Source organism: Lolium perenne, chromosome 3 (assembly GCF_019359855.2).
Source record: "Lolium perenne isolate Kyuss_39 chromosome 3, Kyuss_2.0, whole genome shotgun sequence".
NCBI classification, from domain to species: Eukaryota; Viridiplantae; Streptophyta; class Magnoliopsida; order Poales; family Poaceae; genus Lolium; species Lolium perenne.
In genome coordinates, this window is record NC_067246.2 from 131,505,611 (window position 1) to 131,530,081 (window position 24,471).

Here is a 24,471-nt window from a genome sequence, read left to right on the forward strand (position 1 = left end):
CTCACGATGCTTTCTTCCATGTGCATCCACTTCAAGAACAACTCAAAGCACGAGGAGAAAACAACAGTTTTTGGTTAGAGGAAGAGAGCACAATGATCACGGCTCTACAAATCTGACGCAGAATAGCTCGACGCGAGAAGAGAAATGGCAAATTTGTATGACACTAAGTAGTACGAGGAGAATGCCGAGATGTATTTTTTCCAATTATTTTGTGTCACGCGGGTTGTAGTTTACATCTAATTTTGATTATTTTAATGTTATATATGTAAAAAAAATATATAAACATTCTAATTTGTGAATACAATTTTCACATTTGTAGAGTGGTTTATATCGTCCAATCTTGACAAAATATCCAACTCCACATATTATACACCCAAACAGGAAATGAAATTGGGTGCCACATTTTGATTCCAACAGCAATTATTATGCACATCCAAACAACAGAGTTGAAATTGGAGACCATTTCCTTTCCATCTTGGTCGGATTTGGTATTCCATTGCAATTCAATTCCAAGATCTTATTCTGTGCATACAAATACTGTGTGAACTTAATTTGCACTTTCATCGATGTTGCGCACATGAAAATGTTGAGGAATTGATATGCAATAAATTGCTAGATAGATATATTTGAAAAAAATACTTATTACCGATATAACCGTTGGCGTGAATATAGTAGATATAAGTTCATTGATTATCCTAACTTGAAAAAGCAAGCGAGTGAACGGTGAACCGATCAACCAGAGGTCTGACCGGTAAAACGTGAACCGAGAGACTACGGGTTCGGTCACGGTCGGTTTTTATAATGGTAAAAACACGCACCGTCTAGAAACCTCCACACCGGAGAGCCCAAAGCGCAATCCGCCGGCCGGACCCAACCACCTCCGTCGTCAACGTGTTCCTTTCCTTCTCCCACATAACACCACGCCTAGCCATCTACTCCTCCAGCTCTTTCCGCCGCGCACACCTACGCCTCTTCTCCGACCCGCCCGCCGGAACCAAGCCCGGGGATAAGAGGCGGGCGCGTACTGGGCGGCCGGCCGCCCAAGGTCCCATCGCCTCGCCTCGCCTCGCTTCGTCCGACCAACGGCGCATCTGCCCCCAACCCGGCCGCCGGTTCCCTAGCGTCAGAGCGATGCAGGGCGGAGGCGTCTCCGGATTCCGTAAGCTCCCGCCCCCCACGGATTCACCCCCAAATCCTCCTTAATTTCTCGCTCCCCTACCCCTTGTTAGGTTCTGATCGTCGTCTTGATCGGAACGGCCCCGTTTCCCTTTTCTGCAGAGAACGCGCCGGTGACGCGGGCCCTCGTCCTCGCCAGCGGCCTCCTCTCCATCGTCTTCAGCGCCAACCGCCGCGCCCGCGCACTTGGCCTCTCCTACCAGGTCAGTACCTAGCCTCACGCAGCCGCCCGCCCAATCCTTAGCCGTGAATGACGCACCGTATATGGTGCCCCTGGCCAGTGAATCGGTTGCTTAGGTCACTTTGACTTTGTGCTGCCTCCTTGCATTGCCCGCCCAGCCCTGTGCCCGCCTATATTGTTCATCTGGGTGGATGGGTACATGATTGACATGCCTATGGTACCTGGTTTAATCTTTGGCATTTCATAATGGGTTGGTAAATTCTGCTAAGATGCTGCCTGGACTGATTATGAGGTTTCAGATTATGGTTTGCTGTGGGGTGTGACTGTGTGAGGGACTAAGGAGGGATGTGGGTGGCTCTTGTTGTTAGGTGCTGTCCCACATGATCATAGTAGAGCGAAATCTGTGCCAGGGCCTCTTTGATTCACAGAATTCAAAAAACACAGGAATATGAAGAACTCACGATTGCAGTGCCATGCTCATTCGATCCAACATGATCTTGTTTGCCCTAAGTTTGTCTGATTGGACCACAAAAATATAAAGGATTATTTGGTTTGAGTAGATGCAAAATTTCCTATGAAATATAGTGCAAGGGAATCATTTGAAAAAAAAAACTATAGAGGATTCAATACTTGAAATCAAACAACCCACATAGGAAGAATTCACAAGGATTCCAGTCCTCCAAAACTTCTATAAGAATCCTTTGGACCAAAGAGGCTCAACATCAAATGTTTGTGCCTAACCCGTAGAAGATGAAGGTCATCAACCAAGATGTATTCCCTCTTCATAGTCCTTTGGTCTTCTCCTTTCTCTTCCTATCACCTTATTATTCTTTAAAGGAGGTGCTCGTGCGTTCTGCACTACAGTCACATGGCGTTTCTGTTGGGGCATACCCATAGTAAATCGTACTTTTTCTTTTTTCTCTTCATGACAATAAATTTGGTTTGTATTCCCATGTCCGAGACCACGTACTTGCAAGGCTGGTGGTACACATCAGCAGAATCATCGGCGCTCTCGAGGCATCCCATCTTGGTATCACCTGTTAAGGCCCTGTTTGGATACAACAATTTGAAAATGAAGAACATGAAAGCCATGTTAATTGAGGTGTCGTGTATCCTAGAACTCTACTGGATCTAAAAACACATGAAAATTTCAGGTGTATTGTGTGGAATTTACACTTTAATTCTAGATAGAAAACATGAGGTTAGTTTTCTCCTCCATAATTTCTATGTAACACCCCTGGGTAGGAATTTGACATGTATCCTTGTATCCTTATAAGCTATTCCCTTGTTCAAAATGGCATGGCAGGAAGTACTCCTTCAGAGTGAGGTCCATTCAAGTACACCCATTAAACTGCGCAAGGAACTAATGAAGTTCGTTAAGTTAGTTGTATTACCTATTAATCAATGATGACCAAGATGTGACTTTTCTGGAATCTGGGCACGTATCCTCCAAATTTGGAATATTTAAATTTTCTGTAATCTGTGGAACAAGGGATGAAATATTTGAACACGGTAAGGAGTGCCTAAGAAGCAGCATGTAATTGCTGTGTGTTCATCTAAACAGATAGCTATCAGTGCTGTTGAATTACTTCTCCGGTTATTTGTCTTTGAGCCTCTAGGTACTTCAAACCAAAACGTGTGGTCAACACCATCTGTTCTTTTACTTGGAGATTCATTGTATATTTATGTAATCTGAAGAATTATTTCTATCGTTCTTGCAGGACATTATCAAAAACTTTCGAGTATGGAGGATATTTGCATCTGGTTTTGCCTTTCAGTCAACACCAGAGTTGATGTTTGGACTATACCTTCTGTACTACTTCCGTGTGTTTGAGAGGCAGATAGGCTCTAACAAATACTCGGTAAGTACTCTTCTTTTGCAATTCTCTATTGTATTGAATGGAGAGGAGATGAATAAACAACGTCAGTAGGAGTATACTGCACTATCATGGCTGGAGTTGAGAAATTACCATCCAGGGGCATGAATTGTTAAATGGTTCAGTTTTATTCTGTATACCTCAAATACCTAAGTTGAAACACTTTGGGGTTGTCAGGAGTTAAATGTTAAGTTGTCAAGTTAATGAGGCTAAGAGTAAAATGCATACAAGTTTGGGACCATATGATGCAATTTATGCGAGAAGCATATTCGATTGAAAGTTTGTGTAGTTGATGAAATATTTAAACTTATTAGTAAGAGAACTAGGACATGATTGCTTACAATCTTTCAATCTACTGTGCAGGTATTTAGTTTATTCACAATCACAGTGTCATTACTTCTTGAGATTCTATCCTTGGTTCTTCTGAAAGGTATGCTTTTGAGATAAATTGCTGAGAGTATTATCTGCTGTGCCTTCAGAAAAGTTGTAAGGAAAAAGAAATGGAGAACATCATTGATGGCCTATGGGCCCTGCCTAGTTTGTGACACTATTATTTTCATTCTCCTCGGAAACTCCTATAGTTTAGATATTTTGGAATTGGCTTGCTTTAGCTGCTTACAAGTTACAAGGAATATGTAAACGAAGATCTGTTGAAATACAATTGATATTACTATTTTTTTTATAAGATGTCAGTAGATCAATTAGCAACATCAAGCATCATTTGGTGCTGCAACTTAGTAGATTTATCTTGGCGAGACAACATTTTCCAGTAACATATTGTTGGAGACTGTCCTAGGAGAGCCCAGAATATTCCAGGGAGTAATAGTATACTAGTGCTGTCCTAGGAGTGCCTGGAACATTCCAGTGAATGTTGTAGTCTAGGCTAGTGTCCTACCAGATTCTAGAGTATTCCACTGTACTAGTTAACATGTACCTAGTTCAGCTATATATATATGAGGGTGTGGAGGACCTGAAGGGGTCATCCCAACCAGAAACTATTTTCTCCCAAAAAACTACATGGTATCAGAGCTGGAGGCAATGCTGGGTGGCTGCTGGTGGTGAATCGGCGCTCAGCGGCACAAGTGTATGAGCTGGGGCGTGTGCTGGCTGGAAGCAGGAGGAGGAAGGAGAAGCCCAGATGCAGAAGTTCTGCAGGTGAAGTATCAGTTGGTGGAGCCCCCGGTAAAGAGAATCGTTAGGAGGAACACGGTAGAGCAACATCTGGAGCGGAGTGGAAGAGGAGAGAAGAGCTGATTGGAGCTAGTGTGTGTGCGGCCGTGGCTAGGAGAGGAAGCAGAGGGGCATTATCCGGAAGAGGAACCTGAGTGGTAGCTGCGGTGGTTGCGGGGAATAGGTGTGCACCCGATTTGCATTTCTACGAGGCGTTGTGATTGTTCGGATCATGGGGAAAATCAAGGATTGGAGAAGACACTTGAGAACCGGCCGAGCTTCTCACGGCCAAGGCGGTGGTGTATTATCATCACATAATACGGTTTCAGAAAGGCACCCGTAAGATTGAACTGCCATCCAATGAGATCAAATTGGAAGGCGTAAAAAACTATTTGAGCTGGTCAAGAAGGGCTTTGCTCATCTTAAGGACTAAAGACTTGGAGAGCTATGTTGAGGGTGAAGCAGCCAAGCCAGGGGACAAGACATCTCCAAAATGGAAGGTGTGGAGTACTACTAATTCGCTGATTGTTGCGTGGCTGTTAAATTCCTTATCCCCAACAATTGCAGCATCTGTGGAGATCCTCTCTAGTGCAGCTGAAGTATGGAAGACCTTAAAGAAATTGTATTCAGGTGAAGGGAATGTAATGTTGATGGCTGAAACAGAGGAGACTGAGTGAACTGAGACAAGAGGACAAGTACGTGATGAAGTATGTCACGAGCTGCAAAGATTTGTGGGCTGATTTAGATCACTATGATCCTCTGGAGCTCCATCATGCAGATTGCATTGCTGCTACTAGAAAGTGGATTGAACGCAGGCGAGTGATGAAATTTCTGAAAGGCCTAAACTCTGAGTTCGAGGGAAGACGTGCTGCATTGTACCATCAGCCTTCACTTCCCACTCTAGAGAATGCCATAGCAGCGATCGCACAGGAAGAGGTCAGATTGAAGTTGACAAAGAGCAATACAACAACTCCATCTCGTCCAGCCTTCGTTGTAACCCAAAGCTTGGAGACTAGGGACTGCTTCAACTGTGGTGAGAATGGTCATTTGAGCCGAAATTGCACAGCCCCACGCAGGGGAATTCGGGGTAGAGGAAGAGGATATAATAGAGACGGATTAAGCAGAGGCAGAGGCCGAGGCTGAGGATACTCAAGTGGCCCTAGAGCAAATGTGGCATTCTCCCAAGAAGAATCCTCGGGCACATCTCATGAAGAGCTAAAGAAGGAAGCAAATGTGACTAATGATGGCGGTTATGGGGACTTCAGCTTCGACAAGTTCGCTCACCTTGCCTACACCGATGAAGGTAATTATGCCCATGCATCTACATCTTTGCATAAGTCTTGTTCAAATTGGATATTAGATTCTGGTGCATCAAAGCATGTTACGGGCACATTCAAAGAGTTAAAACGATTCTTACACCCAATATCCACCCTCACATAAAGAAACTATTCAAACTGCCGATGGAACCTCTCAGCCCATCATAGGAGTTGGAACAGTTCAGTGCACTCCCGCAATTAAGTTATCTTCTGTCCTTCACGTTCCTGCCTTCCCCGTAAGCCTTATTTCATTGAGTGCCTTGGTTAATGATATAGATTGTCGTGTAATGCTTGACCGCAAGATGTGTTTAATTCAGGAAAGGCTGACTGGAGAGAGGCTTGGGACCGGAACCAGGCATAAGGGACTGTGGTATATGGACCGGGAGGTGACAAACGATGCAGTATGTACTGTACTAGCAGCAACTGCGGGAGAGAAGGGAGCCATGGTGATGCTTCAACATTGTAGAATGGGACATTTGTCTTTTGATAAAATGTATACGGTTGTGCCTGATGTGATGTGTGGGGTGGATAAAAACAAATTAGTGTGTGATGCTTGTGAGTTTGGGAAACACACTAGAACATCCTATGTGAGTAGGGGACTCCGGAGTATCTCGCCTTTTGTGCTTATTCATTTAGATGTCTGGACATGCCCTGTTATCTCTATCAGTGGAATGAAGTACTTCGTGACATTCATTGACTGTTATTCTCGCATGACATGGGTGTATCTTATGAAGCATAAAAATGAGGTATTTAGATGTTTCCAGGACTTTTATGCTTATGTGAAAAATCAGTTCCATACACAAAAGTGTGTAATTAGGACAGACAATGGGACCGAGTATGTGAATAAAGAGTTTGGTGCATTCTTGTCGCCAGAAGGTATATTGCACCAAACCTCCTGTCAAGATACGCCCTCAAAATGGAGTAGCGAGAAAGGAAAACCGTCATATTTTGGAGGTTGCTCGGTCATTGATGTACACAATGAATGTGCCAAAATTCTTATGGAGTGAGGCGGTGATGATGCCACATATCTCATCAACCGCATGCCATCAAGGGTGATTGGGATGAAGTCACCATGTGAAATGTTGCTAGGTGAGAACAAGTTTTTAGTTGCTCCTAAAGTATTTGGGTGCACGTGCTTTGTTAGAGATCATAGACCCTTGGTGGGGAAGTTGGACCCACGAGCGGTTAAGTGTATATTTATAGGATACCCATCCTGGACAAAAGGGCTACAAGTGTTGGAGTCCTATCGAGCGAAGGACATTTGTGAGCATGGATGTGACATTTAGGAGTCTCGAGCCGTTCTATGGAGAGAAGACCGATCTCGGCCTCATTATTTGACATTGACTTTGACTCTCCTAACACGGTGAGGCTAGTCGAGAGGGGGAGAGTGAGGTGTTGAGGACAAATGAAGATGAACCTTTGAGAGTTATGGTTGATTCGGTCCCATATCCTATGGGTGAGGAGAGATGGAGAAAGCCAAACGAGGAAGAGAACTTGAAAGTGTATACACGGAGAAAATCGCAGCATGAGCAGTAGCAACAACAGGCTCCCACGACAAGTGACACACAGGTGCAGGGGGAGCAACATGTGCAACAACAGGCTCCCACGACAAGTGACACACAGGTGCAGGGGGAGCAACATGCTCCAACAGGTGTTGAAACTGATGAATTGTCTAATGACGCAGGTCCATCTATTACGAGGGATTCAATGGACTTGCCCATTGCCTTAAGAAAAGGAACCCGAGTGCAGCCTAGAAAACCTCCAAATTGGTACCGGGAGGAGCATGACATTGCTAATTATGTATCATATGCATCTCTATCTACGAACTACGGTGGCCTTCATCGCATCATTGCAATCTGTGGTGATCCCAAGAGACTGGAAAGTAGCAAAGCAAGACCCCAAGTGGCGTGAGGCCATGATAGAGGAGTTAAATGCTCTCGAAAGGAATAAAACTTGGGAACTTGTACATCTTTCAGCAGGAAAGAGAGCTGTTGGGTGTAAATGGATCTACACCGTGAAACAAAATCCAGAAGGGAAAATTGAAAGGTACAAGGCAAGACTAGTTGCGAGAGGATATAGTCAGACATATGGGATTGACTATGATGAGACTTTTGCGCCGGTGGCAAAGATGAACACGGTGAGGATCCTAATCTCATGTGCAACTAACTTCGGGTGGCCTTTGCATCAGTTGGATGTCAAGAATGCATTCTTGCATGGAGATTTAAAGGAGGAAGTATACATGGATATCCCACCTGGTTTCTCCACTCCTAGAACATCTGGAAAGGTATGCAGGTTGAGAAAATCTCTATACGGCCTTAAGCAATCTTCACGGGCATGGTTTGATAGATTTAGACGAGTTATATGTGCTATGAGATATAAGCAGTGTAATGGGGATCATACGGTATTCTATCGGCACTCAAATAGCAAGATTACAATCCTTGCCGTATGTGTTGATGATATCATAATCACCGGAGATGATGAGGTGGAGATATCACGATTGAAAGACAGCCTACGCAAGGAATTTGAGGTAAAGGATCTTGGCCAACTCAAGTACTTTCTTGGCATAGAAATTGCTAGATCCCCCAAAGGGATTGTCCTCTCCCAGCGAAAGTATGTATTGGACTTGCTTAGAGACACAGGCATGCTTGGGTGTCGGGTTGCATCAACACCTATTGATCAAAACCACAAATTATGCGCCGAATCTGGGGAACCAGTGAACAAAGAGAAGTACCAGAAGCTTGTTGGAAGGCTCATCTATCTATGTCACACGAGACCTGATATTTCATATCTTTGTGAGTGTAGTGAGCAGATACATGCATGATCCTAGAAGCGGACACTTAGATGCGGTCAACCAAATCCTTCGGTACTTGAAAGGTAGTCCAGGAAAGGGACTATGGTTCAAAAGGAATGGTCATCTAAATGTGGATGGGTATTGTGATGCTGACTAGGCAAGTTGCTTGGATGATAGGAGATCAACATCTGGTTATTGTGTGTTTGTCGGGGGAAATTTAGTGTCATGGCGAAGTAAGAAGCAGCCAGTGGTTTCAAAGTCAACAGCTGAAGCTGAATATAGAGCTATGTCGCAAGGTTTGAGTGAGATGTTATGGGTGAGGAATCTTCTTTCAGAACTGAAACTGTTGAGAAAAGGCCCTTTAAATTTGTGGTGTGACAACAAGTCGGCAATCAACATCGCAAACAATCCTGTTCAACATGATAGAACCAAGCATGTGGAGATTGATCGCTTCTTCATAAAGGAGAAGTTGGATGACGGTATAATTAAGATAAGTCATGTAACCTCTAGCGAACAAATTGCAGACTGTTTAACTAAAGGATTAGGAAATAAAGAGTGTAGTTCAGCTTGTAACAAGATGGGAATGATAGATATCTATCATCCATCTTGAGGGGGAGTGTTGGAGACTGTCCTAGGAGAGCCCAGAATATTCCAGGGAGTAATAGTATATTAGTGCTGTCCTAGGAGTGCTTGGAACATTCCAGTGAATGTTGTAGTCTAGGCTAGTGTCCTACCAGATTCTAGAGTATTCCACTGTACTAGTTAACATGTACCTAGTTCAGCTATATATATATGAGGGTGTGGAGGACCAAAAGGGGTCAGCCCAACCAGAAACTATTTTCTCCCAAAAAACTACACATATCAACTGTTCTTGTTAGGGCATCTCCAACCGGCTGACCCAAACGACGCGCTGGGCCGTCCGTTTTGGGTCGCGCGTTGCGCCCAACGCGCGGACGCAGCGCATATGAAATAAATGAAACAAAAATCAAAATGAAAAAGGAAAAACAACAAAACATAAATTTAAACTAGTTGGTAATTAAACTTAGCCCTATTTTGGGAATTTTTACACAAAAGAAAGCCCTATATGGGCTTTAAACTAAAAAAAAAAACCCTAGCCAGGGTTTGCGAGCAGGCGGTGGCCGCCGGCAGTACTACCCCCAGTAGTACTCGTCGTCGTCGGCGTCGATGACGACGAGGCCCCCCGGCGGCGAAGCGCTGTTCCGGCTAGAAACGCCGGAGGGCGGCGGGGACTCCGGCCAGGGCGACCACTGCGCCCTTTCCTAGCCGGAGTGCGGGTTCGGCGTTCTCCTGGGCCTTCCTGGCCTTCTCCGTCAGGGCGGAGGCGCGCAGCGTCTCGGCGAGGTGCGGCCATTTGGCCAGATCGTCGAGGTCGCACTGCTCGCGGGACGCCGTGAGCGCCGCCTGCAGCTCCGGGTCGTCTTCGTCCTCCTGCTGCTGGGCCTGCGGCAGGGGCTGCTGCTGGGGTTGCGGCTCGTCGATGTACAGGCCGCCGGGGCGGCGGCCTGCCCGCCTTGCGGTGTGCGCGGCTGCGCGCGCGAGGCCGCGCCGTCGCCGACGTGAAGCACGTGTGCCGGCGCGCATCGTGCTCCACCTCGAACCACAAGTCCCGATTGGGACTTGCGTCGCCGTACGCGGGGTCCTCTCGAGGTCCGCCGGCTGCGCGCGGCGCTCCGGATCTCCGCGACGCGGCGCGGCTCGACGCCGGGATGGGCGGCACCGGAACCCGATCTGGGCTCAGTGCCCGGCCGTGGGGAGGTGCACGTCCCCCCCACGGCATTGGGACGCCGACGTCCCGAACATCTGTGCCACCGCTACGGTGACGTAGATCCGGTCGCGTGCGGCGTCGCCGGCGGCCCCATGGCGAACGCCGGCGGCGCGATCCGGCCGGCTGCTGCCGGCCTCGTGGTCGTTGGCGGACGGCGCGAACTCACGCTTCGGGGCCATGGCGGCGCGGAAGCTTCGAGCTCGCGCGTGCGGCCGGAGTGGATAGTGGGGACTGGATAGGGACAGTCCCCCTCCCCAGTCCACATTTAATAGGACCGGGGCACCGACATGTGGGCCAGCCAGGCGGACCAGGCGGACACGCGAGGACGGCGCGTGCCATCCGCGGCCACGCAAACCCGGCCCAGATTTGGGCCGGGTTTGCGTCGTTCCGGACGCCGCGGCCATCCGCTTTTGCGGTGCGTCCCCGTGTTGGGCCGCATTTTTGTCCGGCTCGACCCAAACGGACGCGCGGGCGCGGTTTGGGTCGCCCCGTTGGAGATGCCCTTAAATCTTAGATTTGGGCTTTGTTTGGCTGCACTGTGCTTTGCTGTTCCGTGCTGTAAAATTACTTACAGTAAGACAATTGATCTCTTCTTAAACATATTTTATGAACAGTAACGCTAGGAGGTTTCACAATAGTGTTATATGCCAATTAGTTGCGTAATTATGAGCATGCAGTTTTGAAAAGTTCTACATTAATCAGTGGCATGTTGACCTTATGTACTTATTGAGCTCTATTGTTCAGTTACGAGATTATTTAGGTATTGTCATATCTTTTTTGTTTGCAGATACAAACTACATCAGCACTCTTGCATCTGGACCTTATGGCCTTATATTTGCCTCATTTATTCCTTTCTTCCTCGACATTCCCATCACGTCACGGTTTCGTATTTTTGGTGTTAATTTCAGTGACAAATCATTCATATACCTTGCTGGCCTGCAGGTTAGTTGCTTATCAGAACTGAACCATTTCTCTGTCATTTACATTTGAATATTAGCAGCGTTTAGGCTCTGGGTTGCATATGCCCCCTTTTTAAAAATGTATTTTAAAGTTTAAACGCATTTTGAATTGTTAAAAAATAAAAAATAAGTATGTCGAGCGGTGCGCACCAAGTTGGTTCACAGAAAAACGACTTTTTGTGTGGCTGGTGTCTTTTTTTTACAGAGGACAAAAGTTCTTGCTTTTTCTCGAAACTTTACGTTCGCACATAGAATATGTATTTGTACGCGCGGAATATTGTTTTGGAAGTTTTCACATTCAGAAATGTGTTATTTGAATAGAGAGGGCATATGCACCCAGGATCAAAAGTGAATTTCTGATTCTTAATCTTTCCTATTTCTTGCCGCAGCTTCTTTTGTCTTCTTGGAAGCGCTCCTTTGTTCCTGGTATTTGTGGTCTGATTGCTGGTTCGCTCTATCGTCTCAATGTGCTTGGTATTCGCCGGATGAAGGTTATAAGAGCTCTGTTTTCCTTTTATACTTCGATAATTCAATGTAGACTTGTTACATCTTTCTACATGCAATGGACTGTGATTGAAAATTGACCTTTATCTTTTCTGTTGTCATTTTTATTGGGTTGGTTTTTCCTGTCGAGTTGTCTGGCTTGCCTAGCTGGAATGATCTGCCATATTGTATTAGCACTGTGGTAGTCCTAGGTCTTTTTCATGTTAAGAAGTTAGTTGCCCCATGGATACAATGCAACTTCCCAAATTATTAGATTTGGAATCAGCCAAACCAAGCAGTATTAGGTTGGTGGCATCGGGCAGTGCCGCACTGGTGTTATTATCAATGTACTCGTAATTAATTAAATTTATAAGACAGGCTGTATGGTCCATGGTAGCTAATGTTAGTAGGTAGAGTTAATTGGAGTATATTTTAGCCAGATCCTGTAAGCAGTGTTGATTTTTTACTCTGTTTTTATTTTGTTTATTAGAGGGTTTACCAATATATTTATGATTGCTTGCTCGTGTTTCAACCGTTAACACCAGATTATGGGCTATAGGAAGATGATAACTTCTAGTTTATTTCTTGTAATTTTGAGTCTGGTCATATTCTCAAATTCATTAAAACCATCTGTGTTTCTTGAATTATTTTCATAGACCCTTGTAGATGCGCTATTCTTCCTTTTGGTCTTCTCATAGTACATATCTTCCTATTTGTATAGCTGCCACAGATTATTGCAGCATTTTTCACAAGATTTTTTGCATCTCCTTCCGGAAGCTCATCTCGGCCCTCAAGAAACCTTGTTGGAAACATGCCTTCGCATACAGGCCGTGCTGTTCAGGTTGGTTTGTAGAAGTTCGATTTCTGCGTGCATTGATTCTTTTTAGATTCTGTTTATGTGAAGTACAACTGCCCACTATACCACTGACATTACCTAACTACATTATTGACAAGTTCAAATAATACCCTATAAATGCAAAATTGCTTGCAAACTTGATATTAATGTTGGCCATTCTAGATTCTGAACTTGTGGTGATTTCATAGTCCAGTTCTCTGTTCGCGTCAAGTACACCTACTTATGCACATTTTAACTAACAACTGTCATTGATCTAGATGCTGGATATTATTTTTGTGATACCATTATATCTTATGTAGTGAAGATCCATATCCACTGAAATGAACAAATAATCTGCCGTTATGTATGAACAAGGTTTGGAAGTACGCAGTTATAAACACAAAATTGATATTGGTTTTAGATCTCACTACTGGTAGTTCACATCTAATTGGTTACTGGCCTCATTTGCTACTATTCTATTTTTCTACTCCTGGCACCTGTTGACCGTTAAAATTATCAATATTGTATATCTCTGCTCTTTACAAAAGAAAACTGATGACTTGATGCTATTTAAGTTGGCTAATCTGTTGATCCGGTTCCCTTTCCAAACAGAATCAGCCGTCTACTGGATTTGCTCCTCTCGTGGAGCCCCCAGAGTCCTCCATTGCTATGCTGGTTTCAATGGGCTTTGACAGCAATGCTGCGAGACAGGCGCTTGTGCAAGCCAGAAATGATATCAATGTAGCCACAAACATCCTACTTGAAGCGCAGTCCCATTGAGCTAACTCAACGCAACTTTACTGGGAACCGCTGCGGGCATAGTTGGTTAGATCTGAATTTGAACGATTGTTCCCCGCACATTGGATACAGATTGGTGAACTCATAGTGCTATGTTGAATTTATTCACTTGCCGCTTTCATGGTCTGGAGAAGTTTAACATGGCCCTTCCTAGTTGACAGGCTTAGGAAGTCAGGATACTTTTGCCGCAGCTAGTGTGATCTTGTCAATACTTAGAGGTCTCTCAACTCGGAGGCAATGTACAATTCCAAATTCAGCTTGTAGGATGGGTGATACATAAACATTTCAATCATAGTGTAAAATTGTTTTGCGGTCTGAATCAGTTCCATCATGCACACACATGACTTGAGTTCCTCCTCCAATCCTGTGTGGACTCTGAAAGTTTTGGCCAACAATTAGACAAATAAAAATTGATTTATGTGTGCGAATATTGAAAAACATTTTTCAATGCAAATCCCAAATTCTTGTATCCCTCCGATCCATATTAATTGACTTCAATATGGATGTATCTAGAACTAAAATGTGTCTAGATACATCCATATTAGAGTCAATTAATATGAACCGGATGGAGTACTCCTATTAGCCTGTTTTCTTCCAGAAAAAAAAAGCGCGACGAGCCTATAAAAAAGTTGTTTACAACAAAGTCAGACACCGTAAGTTAGGTAGGAGTCCAAGTCGTGGACGATCAATCATGGACCGCAAGCTTTTTTTGAGGTAAACATGGACCGCAAGCTAATTACCCACTTACGCTAATTACCCACTTCTGGTTGATTTTACAAGTTAGGAACACATTCTGACATTTGAACTAAATTTGAATTCGAATTTTTGACTAGGTTTGACTGAGCGTGCTGACTGGATGCTGACTGGGCTCCACGTGGCGCGATCTGATTGGTCGATACCGGTTCGACCGGGTCATGTAATCCCGGGCGCACAATCTAGATATGATGGACGGGAGAAAAATGGAGAGGGGGCTCACTGTGGGGGTCAACGACGACGATGGCTCGGGCGTCGATGGCGCAGCGGCTCCGGCGGGTTGTGGCGGTGGCGAATAGGCGGACGATGAGTGTCACGTCGAGGCGGGGTGGATGGTGGCAGCGGCGCGGTGTGCTGCTGCCCCGGGTGGCCGCGACGCGATGCTAAAGGCGGCGGCGCGAGGCGCTACTCCGGCGTGCAATTGGAGCAGTGATACGTCTCAAACTTATCTATAATTTTCGATGCCCCATGCTTGTTTTACACCAATTGCTATATGTTTTGTTTACATTTTTAATCGTGGCACTTTTACGCATTCTCCAGCACTAACCTATTGACAAGATGCCACAATGTCAGTTCCCTGTTTTCTGCTGTTTTGTATTTCAGAAAAGTTGTACAGGAAATATTCTCGGAATTGGACGAAACAAAAGCCAAAGTTCCTATTTTCCCGGAGCAAAGACGGGGTCCAGAGCAGAGACGGAGAAGGGCCACATGGTTGCCACACCATGCCTAGGCGCGACCTGGCCCTAGCCCGCGCCTAGGGGTGGTGTGGGGCCACCAGGCCTCCACCAACCTTGCCCTTCCGCCTATATAAAGTTCCCGACGCAAAAACCCTAAATCAATCGGCCTCCATCCACGAAAAGTTCCGTAGCTCCACCGCCGTCGCAGACAAGATCCGAGGGACAGAATTCTCTGTTCTAGCACCCTGCCGGGACAGAGAATTGCCCCCGGAGCCATCTCCATCGACTCCACCGCCACCTCCATCGCCGTTGCTGACTCCCATGATGCGGAGGGATTAGTTCTCCCCCGGGGTTGAGAGCTTTACCGGTAGCTATGTGGTTTATCTCTCTCTCTCTCTCTCAGGGTGTGATCTTTATGTGATCATGAGCTTTGTAATCTAGATGTCGTTATGCTATTCAAGTGGATTTTACTTGTGTGATCTCCGGATACTCCTTGTCCCACATGTGTAAAGGTGACAGTGTGTGCACAGTGTGGGTCTTTTAGGCTATATTTCACAGAATACTTGTTCACTGAATTATGATTTGAGTTGGATGTCTCTATGAAATTATGGTTTGTTAGTACCTCCTATGAATGCTCAAAGTGACAGCGTGGGGTGTTCATTAGTACTTGGGAATACATCTTTAAGGTTTGCTTTTGCAGCCTTACGTGGTGAATTAGTGTTCGTTATCCAACCGAAGAGTAGTTCAGAGTAGCATAGTGAAGTGCTTATATTTGTATTCAATTATGGTATCATTGTTAAGAGTGACCACTAGTGAAAGTATGATCCCTAGGTCTTGTTTCCAAGCATTGAAACATCGTTTACATCCAGTTTTGCTACATGTTTGCTTGCTGCCTTTTTTCAGATTGCAATTACTACTTATATTCATCCATATCACTTGCATTTTACTAGCTCTTCGCCAAACTAGTGTACCTATACACCTGACAAGTGTATTGGGTGTGTTGGGGACACAAGAGACTTAGCCAGTGTTTGGTTGCACGGAATTGGGGCTCGGAATTGGAATTGAGGTCCAAAAAGGCCAATTCGGCTGTTTGGTTGCGCTTGGAATTGGGCCGTGGAATTCGGAGGCCAATTCCGAGGTCCAGCCCGCTAGTGCAATTTTCTGCCCCGCCAATTCAGAGGTCCAGACCTCTGAATTGGCTCGGAATTGGCTCGGGCCACCCACTGCCGCCACCCGCCACTGCCCGCCGCCGCTAGGCCACCCGCCGCCGCCCACCGCCGTCGCCGCCGCCACCCACCACCGCTCGCCGCCGCCGCCACCGTTGCCGCCCGCCGCCACCCATCATCGCCCGTCGCCGCCGGGCCACCCGCCGCCACCCGCCGCCGCTGCCGCCACCGCCGCCGCCCACCGCCGTCGCCCGCCGCCACCCACCACCGCTCGCCGCCGCCGCCACGCCATCGCCGTCACCCGCCGCCACCACCACCGCCGCGCCGCCGCCGGGCCACCCGCCGCCGCCACCGCCACCCGCCGGCGTCGGGCCACCCGCCGCGTTCGCCGGACGAGCGCCACCGCCGGAGAGCCTCTTCTTCCTCTGCCACCGGCGCGGTCCCGACTACCTCCGCCGCCCCGTCATCCTGCTCGGCTCCGCCGCCTTCGCCTGCGGCCGACAGGAGGCGGCACATCTCCCGGCTCCCCGCGCGCGGCCGGCTGGGGCCCTCGCATCTCCGGCCTCCCCTGCACCAGCTCGCCGGCCGGTGGTCTGCTCCCTTTGCCCCCTTTGGTGGAGAAGAAGAAGTGCTGATTCAAGAAATTTTGCAATTCCACACAATGTGCATCCAAACAAGATTTAGAATTCCATTGATCTTTTGATTCTATAGCTGAATACCACGCGCATCCAAACAACATTTGTGGTATTGAATTGAATTGGTTGATTTGGTTTTCCATTGCCAATTCAATTCAGAGCCCAATTCATTGCAACCAAACACAGCATTATTGTATCGTAATTGCAGGGTTACTTGAGAGGGATATCTTTGACCTCTACCTCCCTGAGTTCGATAAACCTTGGGTGATCCACTTAAGAGAAACTTGTTGCTGTTCTACAAACATCTGCAATTGGAGGCCCAACACTGTCTACAAGAATAGACGCGTGCGTAGACATCAAGCTCTTTTCTGGCGTCGTTGCCGGGGAGGTAAGTAAAAGGTACTCACATCCTTTGGCTACTAAGATTTTTAGTTGTTGGTGAGTGGTCGAAGGTATTTCCCTTAGATTCTGCAATTACATCTTTTTGTTTCTTGTTTCTATTTTCACTAGTTAGGCTAAATGGAAAACAACAAAAAAATTTGAGAGCTTTATAGTATTTATCTTGAGTTAGGACATGAGGTGTTTGAAGAGAAAATTAAAAAACCTATGAAACTTTACTTGCATGCTACAACAATGTTATTAGTATAAATTCTTTGAACACCATTATTGCTAATGCTATGGAAAAGTCTAAGCTTGGGAAAGCTAGTTTTTATGAAAATGATCTTTTTAGTTCCCCAACTTTAGAGGAGGAAATTTGCTATGATGATATTATGCCTCCAATATATGATGATTACAATCATGATTATGTTACTTTCAGTCCACCTACTATTGAGGAGAAAATTAATTATGATTACAATATGTCTCCTATATTTGATGATTATGGTGATGAGAATAATAATGATAGCTATTTTGTTGAATTTGATCCCACTACAATTAATAAGAATGACTATGCTTATGTGGGGACTAATAATTATTCTATGCATGTGGCTCATGATAAGAATGTTTTATGTGATAGTTATATTGTTGAGTTTATTCATGATGCTACTGAATGTCACTATGAGAGGGAAAAATATGGTTGTAGAAGTTTTCATGGTACTAAAACACCTCTATATGCTGAAAGTTTTGAAGTTACTCTTGTTTTATCTTCCTATGCTTGTCACTATGTTCTTTGTGAATTTATTTGTGTACAAGATTCCTAGGCATAGGAAGCGGGTTAGACTTAAATGTTTTTTAAATTTGCTCCTTGATGCTCTCTTTTACTTCAATTCATATTTCTTGTGTGAGCATCTTCTCAAACTACTGCGCCTAGCTGAAAGGCGTTAAAGAAAAGCGCTTATGGGAGACAACCCATTGTTTTATTTATGTAGTTTTTCTTTTATGTTGAGTCTTGGAAGTTATTACTTCTGTAATAACCTCTTCTTATCATTTTTATTGCTTTTTTGTGCCAAGAATAGCCTCTAATAGGAAGAAAGTAAGTTTTGGGGAAGTTGATGTCCTGAAAACAAATTCTGTGCTATCACCATAAAAATTCGTATAAATAGCCAGAGCGGATTTTTTTATGCATATGTCCCAGGTTATTATCTAACTTTCGTTAGTTGACCACTTTTTGAGATGAGCAACAGAGGATATTCGAAAAAACCGATCTTTACCTGCTGTTCTGTTTTGACAGATTTCTGTACTATTTGCATTTGCCTCTTAAATCTCTTTTTTTAGTTCTTTTGATCAAAGAGCTTTTTGAAGAGTTGCTACAATATCTAATGCTTTAATAGATGTTTGATATATGTTAGTAGTGAAACCAAGTGGATTTGTTTATCTTGATTGTACTAATGCTGCTAATAGAGAATTGTGTGAAGTTTTGTCTGAAGGAAGTTTTCAAGTGTAGGGAGAGAAGAATGATGTGATGAGATGAAGAATGGACAAAAGCTCAATCTTGCGGATGCCCCTGCATCCCAAGAAATATCCAAGAGGTACAAGCGTCAAAGCTTGGGGATGCCCAAGGTATCCCCTCTTCATCAACAAAGCAACATGTCATCTTTCTATCCGCTATATTTTTATTGCTTCACACACTATGTGTTTTCTTAGAGCGTCTTTATTTTTGTTTTTAGTTTAGTTTTATTTTGTTTGCTGTAGCATATGTTGGATCCCGGCACATTTGTTTTGGAGAAAGACCCGCTCCTTTTTAATTGCATAGAACGCTCAAATTCTCGCTGTTATTATTCTACGAGTGTTCTAGTTTGCTGGTACTGCGTTTAGCTCTTGTTATTTCACTCAAATTTTGTTCAGAGCTCGTTAGTATTCTTTATTTATGTATGATTAGCTCTCTGGTCCATACTGTTTTTCTTCTCTGAGAGTTATTTCAAATAAGTTGATTGGTGTTGGAGACGAGTAAAATGTTTCATGTCTATAGTGATGCAAAAGGGAGCTTGTCAAGACTGTGGCATAGGCTTTGGCATGTCATGTTGGATGTTATTCTTATCATATGTTTAGTATTTATTGTTGTAGCATGACTTGTTTCAAATATCTGAGAGTGCATAATGTGTCATTGAAAGAATCATGTATTGTTTTCATCATAAAAGCATAATATTGTGGTATTCTCCTTTGATGCTTTATTGGGCTGACTTGGCACATGCTTATACCATGTTATGACTATAACCAGTCAACTAAAGCCTCTATGATCATTTAGTTTTTGACTTGTAATATCACTTTATGCTTTGATTGATAATGTTTTGTCGCTATGCATGATTATGGCCATTATTGATCTCTTATTTGGTCGCTCCCAGTCTTTTGCTAGCTCTCGCCTGTACTGAGTATGAACTCTACTCGTGCATCCAACCACCATTAACCAAAGTTTGCCAATTGTGTCCACCATATCTACCTACTAGAATTATTGCTATTTCAAGTATGTTCATCATGTTTTTATTTATCTTCCAAATTAAATTTTGGCATGAGAAAATTAGTCAGTAAAGCTCTTACGAACTTGATGGCGCATTTAATTTCTTGCACTTAATAAACTTGATCATTGTGCCTATCTTGTGAAGTTTATATGTTTGCAAATTGCAAGTTGGGAGTTAGTATAACCATGCTTTCATGGGGAACACTTTCGACATTGCACTTAAATTTAGTTGATGTCATGTTCTTTTGTTTATGGATGCCTAGCGATGTGAAATAAAATGGAAACTTGTAAGTCCATGGAGTTTGTATATGAGTTAGGAAACGCCCAGGCCGCTAATCTAAGCCATGCATCATTCATGGTGGAAATTCACAGCTAAACCATAGTGAGCATTCTATGAAGCATTTGCAATAAAAAGCTATACCCATAGTAAATAAAAAATTTCTGAGATGCTTCATTGTATGTTTGTCTTGTCATTATGGCATGGGATTGCTCTTACAAGGAGTACCTCCATATCATCGGGCAAGAGGTACCCCGTTGGCGGTTCTCAATGATACATCTTACAATGACAAGAACTTATTTGGGACCTAAGTTGAGTAGCATGAGGTTTAGGTACTCGCATTCAAGGGGAATGAGATTTTCAACTTGTGATTTGCAAGCATATAGCTCATATTTGACTCACATTAACTTTAACCATTCAAGATGCTTATGATAGGGGCAATGAGAGCTCAAAGCTGATAAGTACCATACTTTTTGGAAGGTTTATAAAACTAGCTTGTTTATCTTGCTTACTCTGCAAAGAGTCTCTCTTTTACTATTATGTTGAGTCTTCACCTTCTATTTTATGCACCAACTAAGAGAGCATAGTTTTCATTCTTAGTGCAATATGCATAGTCCCAAAATTATTATTGATTGATTTATGACTGTGCTATTGCTTGTTCTTAAATTACTTGTATCTAGTCACCCTCTGAACTTTGAAGGTGTCCTTGCATTTATGTTTTGCTATTCCATAAAGGACATGTTGAGTACGACTTTACTATGTTTTAGTTCCTTTCAATGCACTATTATTCATGATCCTTTGTTTGAGTTACTTTTCATGTTATAACATAGTTGCTAAGTTCTATTGAATTGTATCTATCATGCCTATGTTTAGAGTACTTTGATCCCAGCTTACAATGCTTTACAAAGCTTGATCAAGATTGTGTTGGCTGCATGTTACCTCAAAAATTATTTAGTTATCACTTACCTACTCGAGGACGAGCAAGAGTTAAGCTTGGGGATGCTGATACGTCTCAAACGTATCTATAATTTTTGATACTCCATGCTTGTTTTACACCAATTGATATATGTTTTGTTTACACTTCATGGCACTTTATGCATTTTCTGGCACTAACCTATTGACAAGATGCCACAGTGATAGTTCCCTGTTTTCTGCTGTTTTGTATTCCATAAAAGTTGTACAGGAAATATTCTCGGAATTGGACGAAATAAAAGCCAAAGTTCCTATTTTTCCCGGAGCGAAGATGGAGTCCAGAGCAGAGACAGAGGAGGGCCACAGGGTGTGGCCACACCATGCCTAGGCGCGGCCTGGCCCTGGCCTGCGCCTAGGGGTGGTGTGGGGCCACCAGGCCTCCACCGACCTCACCCTTCCGACTATATAAAGCTCCCAACACAAAAACCCTAAATCAATCGGCCTCCATCCATGAAAAGTTCCGTAGCTCCACCGTCGTCGTAGACAAGATCTGGGGGACAGAAGTCTCTGTTCCGGCACCCTACCGGGACAGGGAATTGCCCCCGGAGCCATCTCCATCGACTCCGCCGCCATCTCCATCGCGGTTGCCGACTCCGATGATGAGGAGGGAGTAGTTCTCCCCGGGGCTGAGGGCTCTACTAGTAGCTATGTGGTTTATCTCTCTCTCTCTCATGGTGTGATCTTTATGTGATCATGAGCATTGTAATCTTGATGTCGTTATGCTATTCAAGTGGATTTTACTTATGTGATCTCCGGAAACTCCTTGTCCCATGTGTGTAAAGGTGACAGTGTGTGCACCGTGTGGGTCTCTTAGGCTATATTTCATAGAATACTTGTTCACTGAATTATGATTTGAGTTGGATGTCTCTATGAAATTGTGGTGTGTTAGTACCTCCTATGAATGCTCAAAGTGATAGTGTGGGGTGTTCATTAGTACTTGGGAATACATCTTTAAGTTTGGTTTTGCAGCCTTATGCGGTGAATTAGTGTTCGTTATCCAACCGGAGAGTAGTTCAGAGTAGCATAGTGAAGTGCTTATATTTGTATTCAATTATGGTATCATTGTTGAGAGTGACCACTAGTGAAAGTATGATCCCTAGGCCTTGTTTCCAAGCATTGAAACACCATTTACATCCAGTTTTGCTACATGTTTGCTTGCTGCCATTTTTATTTTAGATTGCAATTACTACTTATATTCATCCATCTCACTTGCATTTTAATATCTCTTCGCCGAACTAGTGCACCTATACACCTGACAAGTGTATTGGGTGTGTTTTGGGGACACAAGAGACTTCTTGTATCGTAATTGCAGGGTTGCTTGAGAGGGATATCTTTGACCTCTACCTCCCTGAGTTCGACAAACCTTGGGTGATCCACTTAAGAGAAAGTTTTTGTTGTTCTACAAACCTCTGCACTTGGAGGCCCAACACTGTCTACAAGAATAGAAGCGTGCATAGACATAAAGCAGCCTTGCGACGTGATACGTCTCCGACGTATCGATAATTTCTTATGTTCCATGCCACATTATTGATGTTATCTACATGTTTTATGCACACTTTATGTCATATTCGTGCATTTTCTGGAACTAACCTATTAACAAGATGCCGAAGTGCCAGTTGCTGTTTTCTGCTGTTTTTGGTTTCAGAAATCCTAGTAAGGAAATATTCTCGGAATTGGATGAAATCAAAGCCCAGGGGCCTATTTTTCCACGAAGCTTCCAGAAGTCCGAAGACGAGACAAAGAGGGGCCACGGGGTGGCCAAACCCTAGGGCGGCGCGGCCCCACCCCTGGCCGCGCCGGCCTATGGTGTGGGCCCCCCGTGCCGCCTCTTGACCCGCCCTTCCGCCTACAAATAGCCCCCGTGACGAAACCCCCAGTACCGAGAACCACGATACGGAAAACCTTCCAGAGACGCCGCCAACGCCGATCCCATCTCGGGGGATCCAGGAGATCGCCTCCGGCACCCTGCCGGAGAGGGGAATCATCTCCCGGAGGACTCTACGCCGCCATGGTCGCCTCCGGTGTGATGTGTGAGTAGTCTACCCCTGGACTATGGGTCCATAGCAGTAGCTAGATGGTTGTCTTCTCCCCATTGTGCTATCATTGTCGGATCTTGTGAGCTGCCTAACATGATCAAGATCATCTATCTGTAATTCTATATGTTGCGTTTGTTGGGATCCGATGAATAGAGAATACTTGTTATGTTGATTATCAAATTTATATCTATGTGTTGTTTATGATCTTGCATGCTCTCCGTTACTAGTAGATGCTCTGGCCAAGTTGATGCTAGTAACTCCAAGAGGGAGTATTTATGCTCGATAGTGGGTTCATGTCTCCGTGAATCTGGAGGAGTGACAAGAACCACTAAGGTTATGGATGTGCTGTTGCCACTAGGGATAAAACATTAGTGCTATGTTCAAGGATGTAGTCACTAGTTACATTACGCACAATACTTAATGCAATTGTCTGTTGTTAGCAACTTAATACTGGAGGGGGTTCGGATGATAACCTGAAGGTGGACTTTTTAGGCATAGATGCAGTTGGATGGCGGTCTATGTACTTTGTCGTAATGCCCAATTAAATCTCACTATACTCATCATGATATGTATGTGCATGGTCATGCTCTCTTTATTTGTCAATTGCCCAACTGTAATTTGTTCACCCAACATGCTGTTTGTCTTATGGGAGAGACACCTCTAGTGAACTGTGGACCCCGGTCCAATTCTCTTTACTGAAATACAATCTACTGCAATACTTGTTCTACTGTTTTCTGCAAACAATCATCTTCCACACAATACGGTTAATCCTTTGTTACAGCAAGCCGGTGAGATTGACAACCTCACTGTTTCGTTGGGGCAAAGTACTTTGGTTGTGTTGTGCAGGTTCCACGTTGGCGCCGGAATCCCTGGTGTTGCGCCGCACTACATCCCGCCGCCATCAACCTTCAACGTGCTTCTTGGCTCCTCCTGGTTCGATAAACCTTGGTTTCTTTCTGAGGGAAAACTTGCTGCTGTGCGCATCATACCTTCCTCTTGGGGTTGCCCAACGAACGTGTGAAATACACGCCATCAAGCATATTTTCTGGCGCCGTTGCTGGGGAGATCAAGACACGCTGCAAGGGGAGTCTCCACTTCTCAATCTCTTTACTTTGTTTTTGTCTTGCTTAGTTTTATTTACTACTTTGTTTGCTGCACTAAATCAAAATACAAAAAAATTAGTTGCTAGTTTTACTTTACTTGTTATCTTATTTGCTATATCAAAAACACAAAAAAATTAGTTTACTTGCATTTACTTTATCTAGTTTGTTTTATTTACTGTTGCTAAAATGGCCAACGCTGAAAATACTAAGTTGTGTGACTTCACAACCACAAATAATAATGATTTCTTATGCACACCTATTGCTCCACCTGCTACTACAGCAGAATTCTTTGAAATTAAACCTGCTTTACTGAATCTTTTTATGCGAGAGCAATTTTCTGGTGTTAGTTCTGATGATGCTACTGCCCATCTTAATAATTTTGTTGAACTATGTGAAATGCAAAAATATAAAGATGTAGATGGTGATATTATTAAACTAAAATTGTTCCCTTTCTCATTAAGAGGAAGAGCTAAAGATTGGTTGCTATCTCTGCCTAAGAATAGTATTGATTCATGGACTAAATGCAAGGATGCTTTTATTGGTAGATATTATTCCCCTGCTAAAATTATATCTTTGAGGAGTAGCAT

The 24,471-nt window shown here is 44.2% G+C and overlaps 1 protein-coding gene and 1 long non-coding RNA gene across 2 annotated transcripts; both read left to right on the forward strand.

Annotated features, from left to right (window-relative positions):
* Positions 1-868: 868 nt before the first annotated feature.
* LOC127342449 (rhomboid-like protein 20) lies at positions 869-13,498 on the forward strand. Its single transcript, XM_051368408.2, has 8 exons — positions 869-1,159; positions 1,279-1,379; positions 3,079-3,219; positions 3,598-3,664; positions 11,085-11,239; positions 11,646-11,747; positions 12,461-12,580; positions 13,187-13,498. Exons 1-8 carry the CDS (start codon positions 1,132-1,134, stop codon positions 13,352-13,354), a joined length of 882 nt encoding a protein of 293 aa, XP_051224368.1. The 5' UTR covers positions 869-1,131; the 3' UTR covers positions 13,355-13,498.
* LOC139837580 (uncharacterized) lies at positions 5,139-6,417 on the forward strand. Its single transcript, XR_011754112.1, has 2 exons — positions 5,139-5,707; positions 6,038-6,417. It is a non-coding gene; the product is annotated as an uncharacterized lncRNA (long non-coding RNA).
* Positions 13,499-24,471: the final 10,973 nt, after the last annotated feature.